Source organism: Erpetoichthys calabaricus, chromosome 8 (assembly GCF_900747795.2).
Source record: "Erpetoichthys calabaricus chromosome 8, fErpCal1.3, whole genome shotgun sequence".
Lineage (NCBI taxonomy): Eukaryota > Metazoa > Chordata > Cladistia > Polypteriformes > Polypteridae > Erpetoichthys > Erpetoichthys calabaricus.
This window is the reverse complement of record NC_041401.2, coordinates 122904825-122918659: the sequence shown is the minus strand read 5'-3', so window position 1 is coordinate 122918659 and position 13835 is coordinate 122904825. Positions and strand designations below refer to the sequence as shown.

At 37.3% G+C, this 13835-nt stretch overlaps 1 protein-coding gene across 11 annotated transcripts in view; it reads right to left on the bottom strand.

Annotated features, from left to right (window-relative positions):
* Positions 1-13835, bottom strand: part of kcnab2a (potassium voltage-gated channel subfamily A regulatory beta subunit 2a) — a 405095-nt gene that overhangs the window by 254040 nt on the left and 137220 nt on the right. For 2 of the 11 annotated variants that reach the window (XM_051930884.1, XM_051930885.1), the window contains exon 1: positions 12866-13098. The exons of the other annotated variants lie outside the window; for them this stretch is intronic. In XM_051930884.1, the coding sequence (XP_051786844.1) occupies positions 12866-13083 (218 nt within the window). In that variant the 5' untranslated portion in view covers positions 13084-13098. Of the gene's footprint in view, positions 1-12865; positions 13099-13835 lie in introns of those variants that run through there. 11 annotated transcript variants of the gene reach the window in all.

Below are 13835 nucleotides of genomic sequence, written 5' to 3'. Positions count from 1 at the left end.
GCATGGGATAACCTGCTTCCCTTGGGATTATTTTTCAAACAGCATGCTTTCTCTCCACGTTTGCACTAGTTCCCCCACTTGGATCCTGCCATTCTCCTTCACTTTCAATTTAATGTCCCATTCACTCTTTTTCATCGATTCTCCCTGTTTTTTGCGTGGATTCCTTTTTATACCACTAGGGATACAGGTGCACTGGTGTTGATTACAGACTCCAGAGCACTAATGAGGCAACTGATTGAACCGTACATGTCTGCATGCGAATGCATGACCATTCAGTTACCTCATCAACACCCTGCCATGCTACCACACACACCTACACCCCTCTGAATCCTGAGTCCTCCTTTACTTACTTAAGAACTGGACCCAAATGCGTCTTAGCCATTTATTATAAGTCAGAAAATAGGACTAGTGACAAAAATCCACACCAGAACAGATTTCAAAAGTAGTAGTAGTAATAGTAATAATAATAATAAAATGAAAAACACAACTTTAAACATTACAAAGTATTTCAATTAGTTAAACAGAGCAATGCATACGTGAAACCTAAAAAAAGGCAAAAAAAAAAAAACTGTGTGAAACAATGTCTGAGAAAAAAAAGAGCAACCAGTAACTTTACAATGGAAATGTGCCCAGAGCTTGAATTTTCCAATCATTTCAAAAACTAAGTTTGTATTGTCAAAAATAACATAACCAGATGTGTGTGTGTGCATGAGGTGAACAGAATAAAGGAGGAAAGCTTATGTGCAGATGCAGTAGCAGGTGAATAATCAACATACTGTACATCCAGATTTTTTTGCCTTCAAAAGACAAATCAGGACAGAGATGCACCTCCTGCAAAATGATTCGGTGGTCAGCATAATTTAAAAATCTCATGGTCAGAGGTCTTGGACACATGGAGTTGTTGGTGTAAAGTTTATGGCAGCATTCCACGACTGGGCAGAATTCTTGGAGATGGGGGAAAATAACAGACTGCAACTTTCTTTAAAAGAGTACAGGTAGTCGTTGACTTACAACCACATTCGGTTCCAATGGACAGGTCATAAATAGATCTGGATGTAAAAATGGACTGGTATACAGTGATCCCTCGCTATATCGCACTTCGCCTTTCGCGGCTTCACTCTATCGCGGATTTTATATGTAAGCATATTTAAATATATATCGCGGATTATTTGGTGGTTCGCGGATTTCTGAGGACAATGGGTCTTTTAATTTCTGGTACATGCTTCCTCAGTTGGTTTGCCCAGTTGATTTCATACAAGGGACGCTATTGGCAGATGGCTGAGAAGCTACCCAATTTACTTTTCTCTCTCTCTCTCTCTTGCGCTGACTTTCTCTGATCCTGACGTAGGGGGTGTGAGCAGGGGGGCTGTTCGCACACCTAGACGATACGGACGCTCGTCTAAAAATGCTGAAATATTATCTTCACGTTGCTACCTTCTGTGCAGCTGCTTAGTGAAGCGACATGCTGCATGGTGCTTCGCATACTTAAAAGCTTGAAGGGCACGTATTGATTTTTGACTGTTTTTCTCTCTCCCCCAACCCCATACCCCCCCCCCCCCCCCCCGCTCCTGACGGAGGGGGTGTGAGCTGCCGCCTTCAACAGCTTTGTGCCGCGCGGTGCTTCACATACTTAAAAGCCAAACAGCCCTATTGATTTGTTTGCTTTCCTCTCTGTTTCTGACAGTCTGTGCTCCTGACGCTCATTCCTTTGAAGAGGAAGATATGTTTGCATTCTTTTAATTGTGAGACAGAACTGTCATCTCTGTCTTGTCATGGAGCAGTTTAAACTTTTGAAAAAGAGACAAATGTTTGTTTACAGTGTTTGAATAACATTCCTGTCTCTCTACAACCTCCTGTGTTTCTGCGCAAATCTGTGACCCAAGCATGACAATATAAAAATAACCATATAAACATATGGTTTCTACTTCGAGGATTTTCTTATTTCGCGGGTGGCTCTGGAACGCAACCCCCCCCCGATGGAGGAGGGATTACTGTACAGTATATATTTGAACATGACTGTATGTATAGTACTGTATAATAAGTCCCATAAGTCATATTGTTTTATATTCTTTTTAATCATCATTTTTAGCACACTAGGTAGATTTCATATCATTTTTTGTAATTTTTTTTTTATTTTATTATTTTTTGTTTTGTTATTAATGTTGCTCCTAAGGATGCCAAACCTTTAACAGCTTCACGAATCCTTTCTTTGTCTGTGTTATGTTATATCATCAGTGTAAGCCTCTCCCTGTGTTCATTGTGTTAACTGTGGGAGGAGTATTTGTATCAGCAGAGTTTGTTTTCTGTTATAACATTTTAGCCTTATTTTAATACACATTAACAAATAAAGGAGTTCAGTGTGGTTTCATTATCCTTTTGTGCCAGTTTGCACAAAGCCACTCATTTTGAGTCACAACACAAAAGAATCGGAGGTTAACCAGATTCAAAGACGGAGCGGAGAAGTGCAGCACATTCAGTGAACAGTGGTTACAATAGGATAACAAAGTTACATGTGATTGCATTTGCTTTTTGTTTTATCCCTCACACTGCTCGATTACCTTCATTCTTGTGTCGAAATCAGTTGCATTTTTATCCTGTAATTGTAAGACAAATGTAACTGAATTTAGTCAAAACTGGTGCAGGTAATAAACTGAGATCAAGATGAAAAAGTCGTGGCATACAGAGCTAACGTGGCAAAAACTGCCATGAGACACGGTTCATCTCTTCTCTTTTCAATACCTCATTAAACTCTGGTATCTTCCCTACTGATTTTGAGATGTCTCATGTAATCCCTGTTCTCAAGAAACCCTCTCTTAACCTTTAAACCATTCACAATTACCATTCTGTCTCCCTTCTGCCATTCCTGTCTGTGTGTGCCTCTAGAATGCATATTCCACAAGCAACAATCATCATTTCTCTTGGACAACAATCTACTAGATTTGCTTCAATCTGTATTTCACAAGGGACAATCTACTGAGACTGTACTGCTTTCCATCCTTATCCTCCGTAACCTATAATCATCTTTCGATACTGCTAACGACTCCCTGCTTACCTCTTTCCTTGAGAAACTTGGAATTAGAGGTTCTGCTTTAGAATGGTTCAAGTCATGCCTCTCGGACTGATCCTTTTTTGTCTCCAAGTCTAACTCCTTGTCTTCTCCACAGAAACCTTCTAGAAGTGTGCCTCAATGATTAGTGTTGGGTCCACTTCTCTTTTCTCTTTACATTTGTTCTTTAGCAATGTCATTTCTCATCACAGCTTCTGCTACAACCTCTATGCTCATGACAAAAAGGTTTTTCCTCTCAGCTCTCTCTTACATTCCTCAGGCTTCAGCCTAGATCTCCAGCTGTTTCTCTGGCATTTCATCTGGGATGAATGATCATTACCTTATACTTATTTTAAAATCTAAAATCTTGTTATTGCCCTCTGATTTTCCTTCCCCAGATTTCTCTCTAAGGTGACATCAGTCATGGTTAGGAATCTTGGTGTGACTCTGGACTCATTGCTGTCATTCATTGAACATATATCTTCAATGACCTAGTTCTGTTATTTCTTTCTTCAAAATAATTGTACTGAACCTATTTACTTGTCTTTAGGTGTCTTTTGAAAATGCACCTTTTAAATAAATAGGATAGCTGCTGTTGTACAGACAGTTTTAAGATACTGATTTTTGTATTAGTCTAGTTGTAGGTATAAGTATGTAGTAGATCTACTCCCTTGTGCTTGTTTTTTGTATCTTGTTCTTTGTTGTTTTGATGCTTGCACCTTCATTCTTGTATGCATTATAACTTAATAATAAGCCGTCAATCTGACTCTCTAGCCCCATGATTTGCTTGTCAGGAGATATCATTGATGTTTTAAGCACCCAGACTCCTTTGTAATTTTTTTTCTGTTTCTCCTTAACATCTCCCATATCAGAAAGGAACTTGTTCTGGTTTTCCTGGAAACTCAACTGCAAGAATAGCGATGAGTTGCTTGGAAACATAATTCTTCATGTTTTTGAAGAAAGAAGCTATGGCTCTTATTTTAGTTGGAAATGGAATCTGTGCAAAACATTTTCTTTGGCTGCTACTTCAGAGCATGTCTTTCTTGCAGAGATCGACATTGTTGCCCACAGAGTTATAAGAATTAAATATGATAATTCTTTGTCAGTGCTGGTAGGACTGAAATTATGAAAATAGAGTAAAAGTAAGCGGCCCAAGAGAGCAAAGTTAGCAAGCAAATATGTCCACCAGAGGCCACAGGATACGTCAATCTTCTAACAATCATGGTCACACTTAATTTTCTAATAGCAAGAATAATAACACAATAAACTAGAATTAAAAAACAAAATTAAATTATTTCTATTAATAGTTAGACTTAAGAATTATAGCAAGATAAATTACATTACACATGCAAGTAAAAGAGCAGTATAAAAAGAATATAGGTTCTGTTTATGTGACATTTATTCCAACAATAAGGTATTATTATTTAATATGGCATATACACCAATGAGAGAACATAATTATGACTGTAACAATGGTATAAAAATAAAGATTAAGAAGAATAACAAGAAATATATTTATGTTTTTGTTATACTAGTAATATTAATAAGGGTTCAACTAGTAATAAAAGGATGCACTTATAATAATAATAATAATAAAGAAAAAACACATACATAAAAGAACTAAAAAATGTTGGAGACGACTATATATTATGAGTATAAAATTTTGGCAGTTACACTAGTAATGCTAATAAAAATTGTATTAGTAACAACAGAGCATAATTATAATAATAAAATAGTGAAGGTAAAACTCAAATGGGCTAATTAATGTTAGAGATAACAATATGTTATAAGCAAAAACACAATCTTTGTTTTCATCACAGCAAACGTTAAAACAGTGCTAACTTTCACAAATGTAACAACTTTTTTTTAATGCTGATGCACAATACTCTAAATTGGAGGTATAACAGACAATCAATTCTTATAGTTTACATTATACATCAATGACATATAAGTATGTTTTTGCAAAATTATTAAAATGTACTGTTATGATTTACATTTTCTCAATGATGTGGTTCTACATAAGGTGTATCTTACTGGTACACATATGTCAAAACCTATGTCTGGAGTTAATCCATGTGCTCAGTACATCTAAAGCGTTGGTCTCAAGGCAAAAAAACAATTTAGATGCTGACCCTATATAACATTATGCAGAATCACAAATTTTTTCTCATACTCATCAACACATGCAAATAGGGATTCACAATAGCAAAATTCGTGTATTTAATATCAATAACTGCGAAATTTCTCTATATTCAATACTATTTGATACCATTGCAAATACGGAAATCCTATTAAATTGCATTTTATTAAAAATATGCCTATTATTCAAGTGAAAAATATTGTGCCTTTTTCTGTAATAGAACATAAAATATATAAATACCGCTAGTAACAGCAGCTTTAAAATAGTGGTATAGCCATCAAGTAGTTACTACCCAACTATCATTTATATAAACTAGTATTGACATGGGTATTCCCCAGTGTCTATGCTTTAATCTTGGGGAGATTTCAGCATAGGGTTTAAAGAGGATGATATCATCATGAACTATCTGATTTATTTTACCATGTGCACATTCTAAATTTATTCTCTGACATTTTCTCTCCAGTGACTGAAATATACTGCTTCTGATCAATGCTAAAAATAAAAATGTAAACATTACTATAGCTGCCATTGAATTATTGTTATTATATCCAGGATATTTTAAGTTAAACAAATTCTTTAAAGCTGTTTTTGTAACAACATACTTTTAAACTCTGGTTTGTCAGAGAATCACTCTGTTACGTTTGTAACATTTGCTACTGTAAGTATTGTACCTGCATGATTAGCTGTTTAAAAACTTAAGAGTCAAACAATTCAATTTTCAGTTGTCACAAAATGCTGGTGCTTTTAATTTTCCAAATCTAACTAACTCAAATCTGGTTTTGTTTTACATTTGTCCCAAATTTTAAGTTTCTTATGTGAAATTATACTTATCAGTTTAACATTAATCAACTGTTTAAGAACTCCTGTAAAACACACTATGTTGTGCTGTTTTCAGAGTATCTTATATGATTGATTTGTTATTGCTTAGCCCATGTATTAATCTGGAATTAGAATATTAAATGGACTGACGTTACCTGCAGTGTAACTGGAAAAATAAAATACATTTGCCAATGTGCCTCTCAAATATATCTATATATTAGGGGTTGTACTAATGAACATTAGTTTGGATACAAAAGCAAATTTAGAGATTGTATATTCATATTTAGCAAAAGTATGTCGTTTTACAGATCCTTTTAACTAGCACAATCTCAGTGCTCTATGCTTCGAGGCACTAAATAAATTTCATTTTGGAATTAACAAATGGAACAGCTATTTTCACCACCAGTGTAGACAAGTCAGATAGCCACTTCATCTGAAACTTGTCTTAATTTTTACATGTAGTTAGTACAATTATGATTCTGGAATTTTTTTAACAACTTGGTACCGAAGTATCGGTTCTTCTGATATCCCTACTTGCAAATACAAATGCTGTGACCAAGCTAGATAATGAAACAGGCACTTTTTACAGATTTTTTAGATTACCATTTTTGTATTGGCCATAACATCTTTTCTGAATTGCATTCTGCTTGTCACTAGAAGTGGAAAGAACATAGGCTGGCAATGTTACTGACTGCAAAGAAGTAATACCTTGGAAAAATAATGCAGTTTATTTGTAAAATAACAAAATTATAACTGTGAAATAACATTTGCGTTTACATTTTAAACCACTGTAATTAGGTTCTGTAGCACTGGGGCTGAAAACAATCTCTTACAAAGAACAGTGGTAAGTATCCTCACAGTAAGTCAGTGCAAGATAGAGTAACAGGTTTTCACAGAAAGGCATTCTTCATCTGTTGGCTGTTTTTGGATGTGCAAAGACTATAAAAAATAAGGCTTACAAAATAAAACCATAATGACTTGGGGGCTATGCAGCAAAAAAGCAAAACACAGCAAGGAGAAAATTGCCTAGGCAGAGTATGACAGTTCTATGGCTTTAACTGTACATTTTCTGGATTAGATTTTACAACATGAAGCTACATGTTTTATTTTATCATCCATCAACACTATTATTATCCATTTATTCTGGAAAAAGAATCTAGTTATGTCTAGTTTATCCACATTGTGATTTTCTTTCCTTTTTCGTTAGCTAGTTAAAAATTTAAATGATACAAGATTTTTATGTATATCAAAATAACTGAAAAAGTGTACCTGAGTGAACAAATTTTATTATTTAATAAAAAAAAAAACTTATTCAGCATCCACTGATCCTCTGTAAGAAAAAGTTAACATTCACTAAGTTTGATATCAGTTAAAGGGAAATGTAGAGATGGTTCTGTGAAAATTTCAGCAAATAATCAGGGATGTGTTAGGCCAATTGACTAGCATCTGTTTTCATCATCACAGGACGGTTCTCAATATGTAGATTCTACATGTACTTTATACATCAATCAAAAAAGTTCCTCAATAATTCTGGACAAAAATCAGTAGCGCCTACAAATATGAAAATAATTACAAAAGAATCTGTAAAGTTCTGTGACAGAAATACAGCAAATGGGAAAATTTGGAAACAATAAAGATGAGGACATTTGAGAGTCTGCCCTATAATGGTTGTCCGATCAAAACTGCCAAAAGCAAAATAATCCACAAAGTTGCCAGAAACAACAACAACATTATTTAAGAGTCTGCAGGCCTAATTCATAAAATTATAAGCAGCAATGTTTACAAATAGCATCAAAAAACCCAACCCAGTGATTATAACCTTCATGTGAACCTCACGATCAACTGTGTTGTGTTAGCAAAATAAAATTGTCCATATTAATCCTACAGCAAAGCATGTAAGAAAAAAAGAACCTCTCCAAAGCTGTCACATGGGGTTTCATTTACCCAACCAAAAAGAAGCCTAAGAATAATTGATAAAAGCTTTAGAGTACAGCACAAACTAAGTAGAATACTGTATATCCCAAGCTCCCTTAGAAGATACAGGGCCCTGATTTATTATTTACATTCAGAACCTCCAGAATAATGCACTTTCTTGTAATTTACAAATGTATAGCATATGGTTAGGACAAAGGAGTTATTTGTACCAGGTTAACAAACTATTTCCGTCAAATGGCTCTTTATAGAACAGTGGCATTACCTTCTCAAACTGTATTTAATATAGTAATCACAAAGTTCAGTATATTTTTACTTTTCACTCCTTTTATTTTAACTTTTACCAAGCATTGAAATTTCTGTTATCAAGTTTTCATCATTAATCAAAACCCAGTGTCAGGTACAGTATGGAGACTGTTATGGTAATATATTTAATTCAGGTAAGCTATCATGAAGACATATACTGTATATTCAAAGAATTACTTACGATCAGGTCTGGTGAAAAACAACCCTTAGACCTTTGCTCCATTTTCCTATAGTATCCATATTACTAACCGAGAATGGTAAACCAGATGGACGCAGGGACATCCGGCCATGGGCCGTGGACGCAAAAGACGTACTGTGCAGGCGCCCCCACAAAACCCCCCTTCCAAGCAACGGAAACCGGATGGAAAGCAACGTAAAATTAGAAATGAGGCGCCCATAGCACACAGAAAAAAGGAATCAGACGCCGGCGCTGTGTGCACGAAGCCCATGGCACACGAAACGGAACACACACAAAGAAGAGAATTGAGACCCACGACACACAAAGCCCCCCTGCAGTAACTGAAATAACAAATGAGGCGACGCGCCCCTAGAACACCAAAAAGAAAGGAGTCAGACGCAAGCGCCACATAGCACACGAAACGCTACGCACACAAAGAAGAGGATTCAGACCCACTACAAACAAACACCCCCTCCACTAACAGAGATAAAAAAGTGAGGCAACGCGCCCCTAGCACACAAAAAAAAAAAGAAGTCAGACGCGAGCGCCACACAAACCCATTGGACACAAAACGGGACAGACTACGGACATAGCACACGAAACATACACAAAAAGGAGGATTCGGACCCACGACCACACTAACATAAATAAGAAATGACACACAAAGCCCCACTAGGGTTACCACTTTTAATACAAAAAAATAAGGGACGCTTACTGCAGCGGGGGCCACATCCCAGTGCCAACACTTTGCTGACTCTACTTAAAAGACCCGCCCTCCTCACTGGACAGTTAAAATGACCAATCAAACTAACGATGACATCAAGTATTACCCAATCAAAAGTAGGAAAGGAGGCATCTTCATAAAATGCGTGTGAGATGATTTGCATGAGACGCTGCTTTAAAAAAAATGATAAAAAAAATACGGGACAAAACCCGTCCCGTATTGATTCAAAACGGGACGCGCAATTTCATTCTCAAATACGGGACGATTCCGTATTTTACAGGACGGGTGGCAACCCTGCCTATTACTAAACGAACCGTCCGTATTAAACATACGTCATCTGAACACATTCAAATTAGGCAGCATAGGTCGATCTCATTATACTGATCCACTATTAACCGTTTAACCACAGAAAAGGCTCCATATTAACAGTGAGTGCGATCCTCCTTATTACAGACACAAAGCCCCACTAGGGTTACCACTTTTAATACAAAAAAATAAGGGACGCATACTGCAGCGGGGGCCACATCCCAGTGCCAACACTTTGCAGACTCTACTTAAAAGACCCGCCCTCCTCACTGGACAGTTAAAATGACCAATCAAACTAACGATGACATCAAGTATTACCCAATCAAAAGTAGGAAAGGAGGCATCTTCATAAAATGCGTGTGGGATGATTTGCATGAGACACTGCTTTAAAAAAAATGATAAAAAAAATACGGGACAAAACCCGTCCCGTATTGATTCAAAACGGGACGCGCAATTTCATTCTCAAATACGGGACGATTCCGTATTTTACAGGACGGGTGGCAACCCTGCCCATTACTAAACGAACCGTCCGTATTAAACATACGTCATCTGAACACATTCAAATTAGGCAGCATAGGTCGATCTCATTATACTGATCCACTATTAACCGTTTAACCACAGAAAAGGCTCCATATTAACAGTGAGTGCGATCCTCCTTATTAGAGACACAAAGCCCCACTAGGGTTACCACTTTTAATACAAAAAAATAAGGGACGCATACTGCAGCGGGGGCCACATCCCAGTGCCAACACTTTGCAGACTCTACTTAAAAGACCCGCCCTCCTCACTGGACAGTTAAAATGACCAATCAAACTAACGATGACATCAAGTATTACCCAATCAAAAGTAGGAAAGGAGGCATCTTCATAAAATGCGTGTGGGATGATTTGCATGAGACGCTGCTTTAAAAAAAATGATAAAAAAAATACGGGACAAAACCCGTCCCGTATTGATTCAAAACGGGACGCGCAATTTCATTCTCAAATACGGGACGATTCCGTATTTTACAGGACAGGTGGCAACCCTGCCCATTACTAAACGAACCGTCCGTATTAAACATACGTCATCTGAACACATTCAAATTAGGCAGCATAGGTCGATCTCATTATACTGATCCACTATTAACCGTTTAACCACAGAAAAGGCTCCATATTAACAGTGAGTGCGATCCTCCTTATTACTTATCCATATATCTAACGCTGAAGAACAAACAAGTAATGAATTCACGATCACAGGTACAAAACGATACGGCTCAAGTGACGGGACCAAACACACGAACCCGCATGAAAAAAAAACAATACACGTCAGCGCATACAACGCGCTTCTGAAACCCCGGAAGAAAAAATGTCTCGGCTCCAAAAACGCAAAGCTCAACTAACACATTAACAGAAACGAGCGCAGATGGACAGACACAATGAACGTACACGCATACAGCCCGCGTCTCAAAGTGCTGCATCGAAACAGGCAAGGGTTCAAAACGAAACACCTCGAGTCTCAGAGATACAAAAACGGCAGCGAAGGGACAAAATAAATAAACGCAATTCATGAAAATTCATTGGGATTACTGAATGTCATTTGCAATCATTATCATTCACTTAACTTCCCTGAAGAAACAACTAGCAATACAAGTAATGAATTTACACGTTATTGTCAAAAGGGTCAAATTAGACTGCCTCCTTTACATTCATATCCTGCATATCTACAGAAGCTTCTAACTGACGAAGTACCTGAAAGTGAAAACTTTATGAACTGCATTAGATCCTACAATAGTTCATTTGCTTTTGCATCTAATGCCATCCAGTCACTTACTCAACACCATTGATAAACTTCTACAAACGTTGATAAATAATAATATTCCCTTTGGAGCAAAGGTACTTTTATTAGGGGGAGATTTTACACAGTGCTTAGCTATTGTTCCACATTCCATGCGCTCGGCTATTCTGCAGTCCACCTTAAAATACGCAGACAATTGGCATTGCTTTCAAAAGAGTTACGGAGATATTTGGAACAGCAATCTCATTACACCAAATACCCCTTTTAACACAACAAACTATATTATGTCCAAAAAATATTAATGTTGATCACATTAGTAACCAGGTCATTTCATTACTTCCTGGAGTTGCACAGCTCTTTCTAAGCTCTGACAAAGTTGACTCTGATGACGACAATGACCATCTTAATTTCCCCTTAGAATATTTGAACACTATTAACCCAGCCAGATTAACACAACACAATCTTAGCCTTAAAAACGGAACAATAATCATGCTATTAAGAAACCTTAACACTAAACAGTGTTTATGCAATGCTACACGTTTAGTCGTCAACACCATGCCACACAATGTTATTGAAGCAAAACTTCTTACAACATCACATGCTAACAATACTGTTCTAATTCCTAGAATTAACCTTACAAGTTCTGACCTGGAATTACATTTTACACTTAAACAGCGACAGTTCCCCATTACACCTACCTTGGCCATGACCATCAACAAATCACAAGGACAAACAATACACAAAGTTAGCATCTACCTCTCTGAGCCCGTTTTTGGACATGCACAACTTAATTTGCTTCCTATATGCGTCATCTACACCTTCACACTATGCTATACATACATCACGCTCTTTGTAATTTCACAACACCAGGGGTTGGCGAGCGAAGCGAGCAGGGGGCGGAGCCCCCTAGTCCATTCTAACCTAACCAGATAGAATGTTCTTTTTGCTAGAAAAGAAAAAAAAAACTACACACACACACACACACACACAACATTAACTTTGACCTTCTTTCATGATTCAACACATTAGAACACTGGAATAAATTAACCACAATGGTCAGATTTTCAAAACATACAATACATAAATCAAAAATTATTTAAGTCTTCTAAGGTCAAAATGCAGAATATGAAGAAAGGACATATACAGTTGCAGTATACTAATATCGTATATCTAAAGGAGAATGAGAGTGTTGAAACTGTACATACAGAACAACTTTTGGATTAAACTAGCTGTTAAAACATGCATTTTGTAACATGTGCACAAACAAGAACTTTACATATAATAAAACAAAGGTCTGTAATTGAGAAATGAATGAGAGATGCAACAGTAATAGAGGGCACACAGAATAGATATTACCATTTACTACTGCAGTATAAGGTAGAGCAAATAAAACAAAAATCCATATACTACTGATTTTACGGTGGCAATAGCTTTTCTCAGGAAATAAGCAAAAATAAGAGAAATTCCATAATTACACATGAAAATATTTATCTATCGCTTTATAAAAAGGTTAAATTACAGAAATACTTTCCTTGAGCAGACTATTGTCAATGATGAGCATCTTTATAGCCAAGACCCAAGATGCAAGAAATCCTGGAGAGGACAGAACACCTTTACATCTGCTTTATGCTGATCTCTTACCTGTATTTCATACCAGTTTGGTAAGCCACGCAGTCTTCGAAGGACAGCCCATTCATGCGAAGGAATTCCTCCATATTCTTGGTCTGTGCTGCCGCTCGCACTTCCCGAAGGCGTTGCAGTTCAATAACATCAGTATGGCGTGGCTGGTTCAACCCCAAGTCTGAGTGGTAGCGGTTGATGCCACTACGCAGGCTCTCACTATATGACATGGACAGCATCTTGCTGCTGCCGCTGCCCGATCTAGGAATCTGCAGGTTTTCAGTAAGAAGACTCTGTTTACGGTTTGAGGCCTGTCTGCCCACCCTAGATCTGCCCCTGACCTCACTAAAACTAACTCTATGCGTGCCAAACATTATACAACATCATGCCAGAGAACGCCAACAAACGATAAGCCAAGTGGCATCTCTTTAAATAAAGGCCAGCTTAAAAAAAGCTGCCCACCCTTGCCTGCCCTACTACAGCAAAACATGTGGCTTTGCATCCTGTAACAAGAGCTGACTACACTCTGAAGCACCATGATCTCAGTATGACAACAAAGACAATGGGCATGCACAATTGACAGGATCTCTTTCATATAAACTGTGAACATATGATATGCAAAAAGGCCAAAATTCCAAAGCTACTTCGGCAAGGAACCCATAAAAGCTAGAAGAGCCAAGGCATGTAGTGTAATAAGGGAGAGGTAGCATAAGGGGTGGGGAAGACATGTGGAGTAGACGTTAGAAGAACGGTATGTCAAGACTTTGGGGATCAGGCCAGACCTTATTACTCTTTAGTCCCATTAAAGCTGCCTGTTAACTTGCAAGTGGCAAAAATAGCTATGATGAATCACCCGCCTAGTCACAGAAACAAGAAGTTGAACCCAGCATGGGATCCACAGAAAGCAAACATCTCCTTCAAAGCCACCAATTAATAAATCTTTTATTAGCTGTTAACGAACACAGGAAGGCAAAAAGCACATTTACTGTCA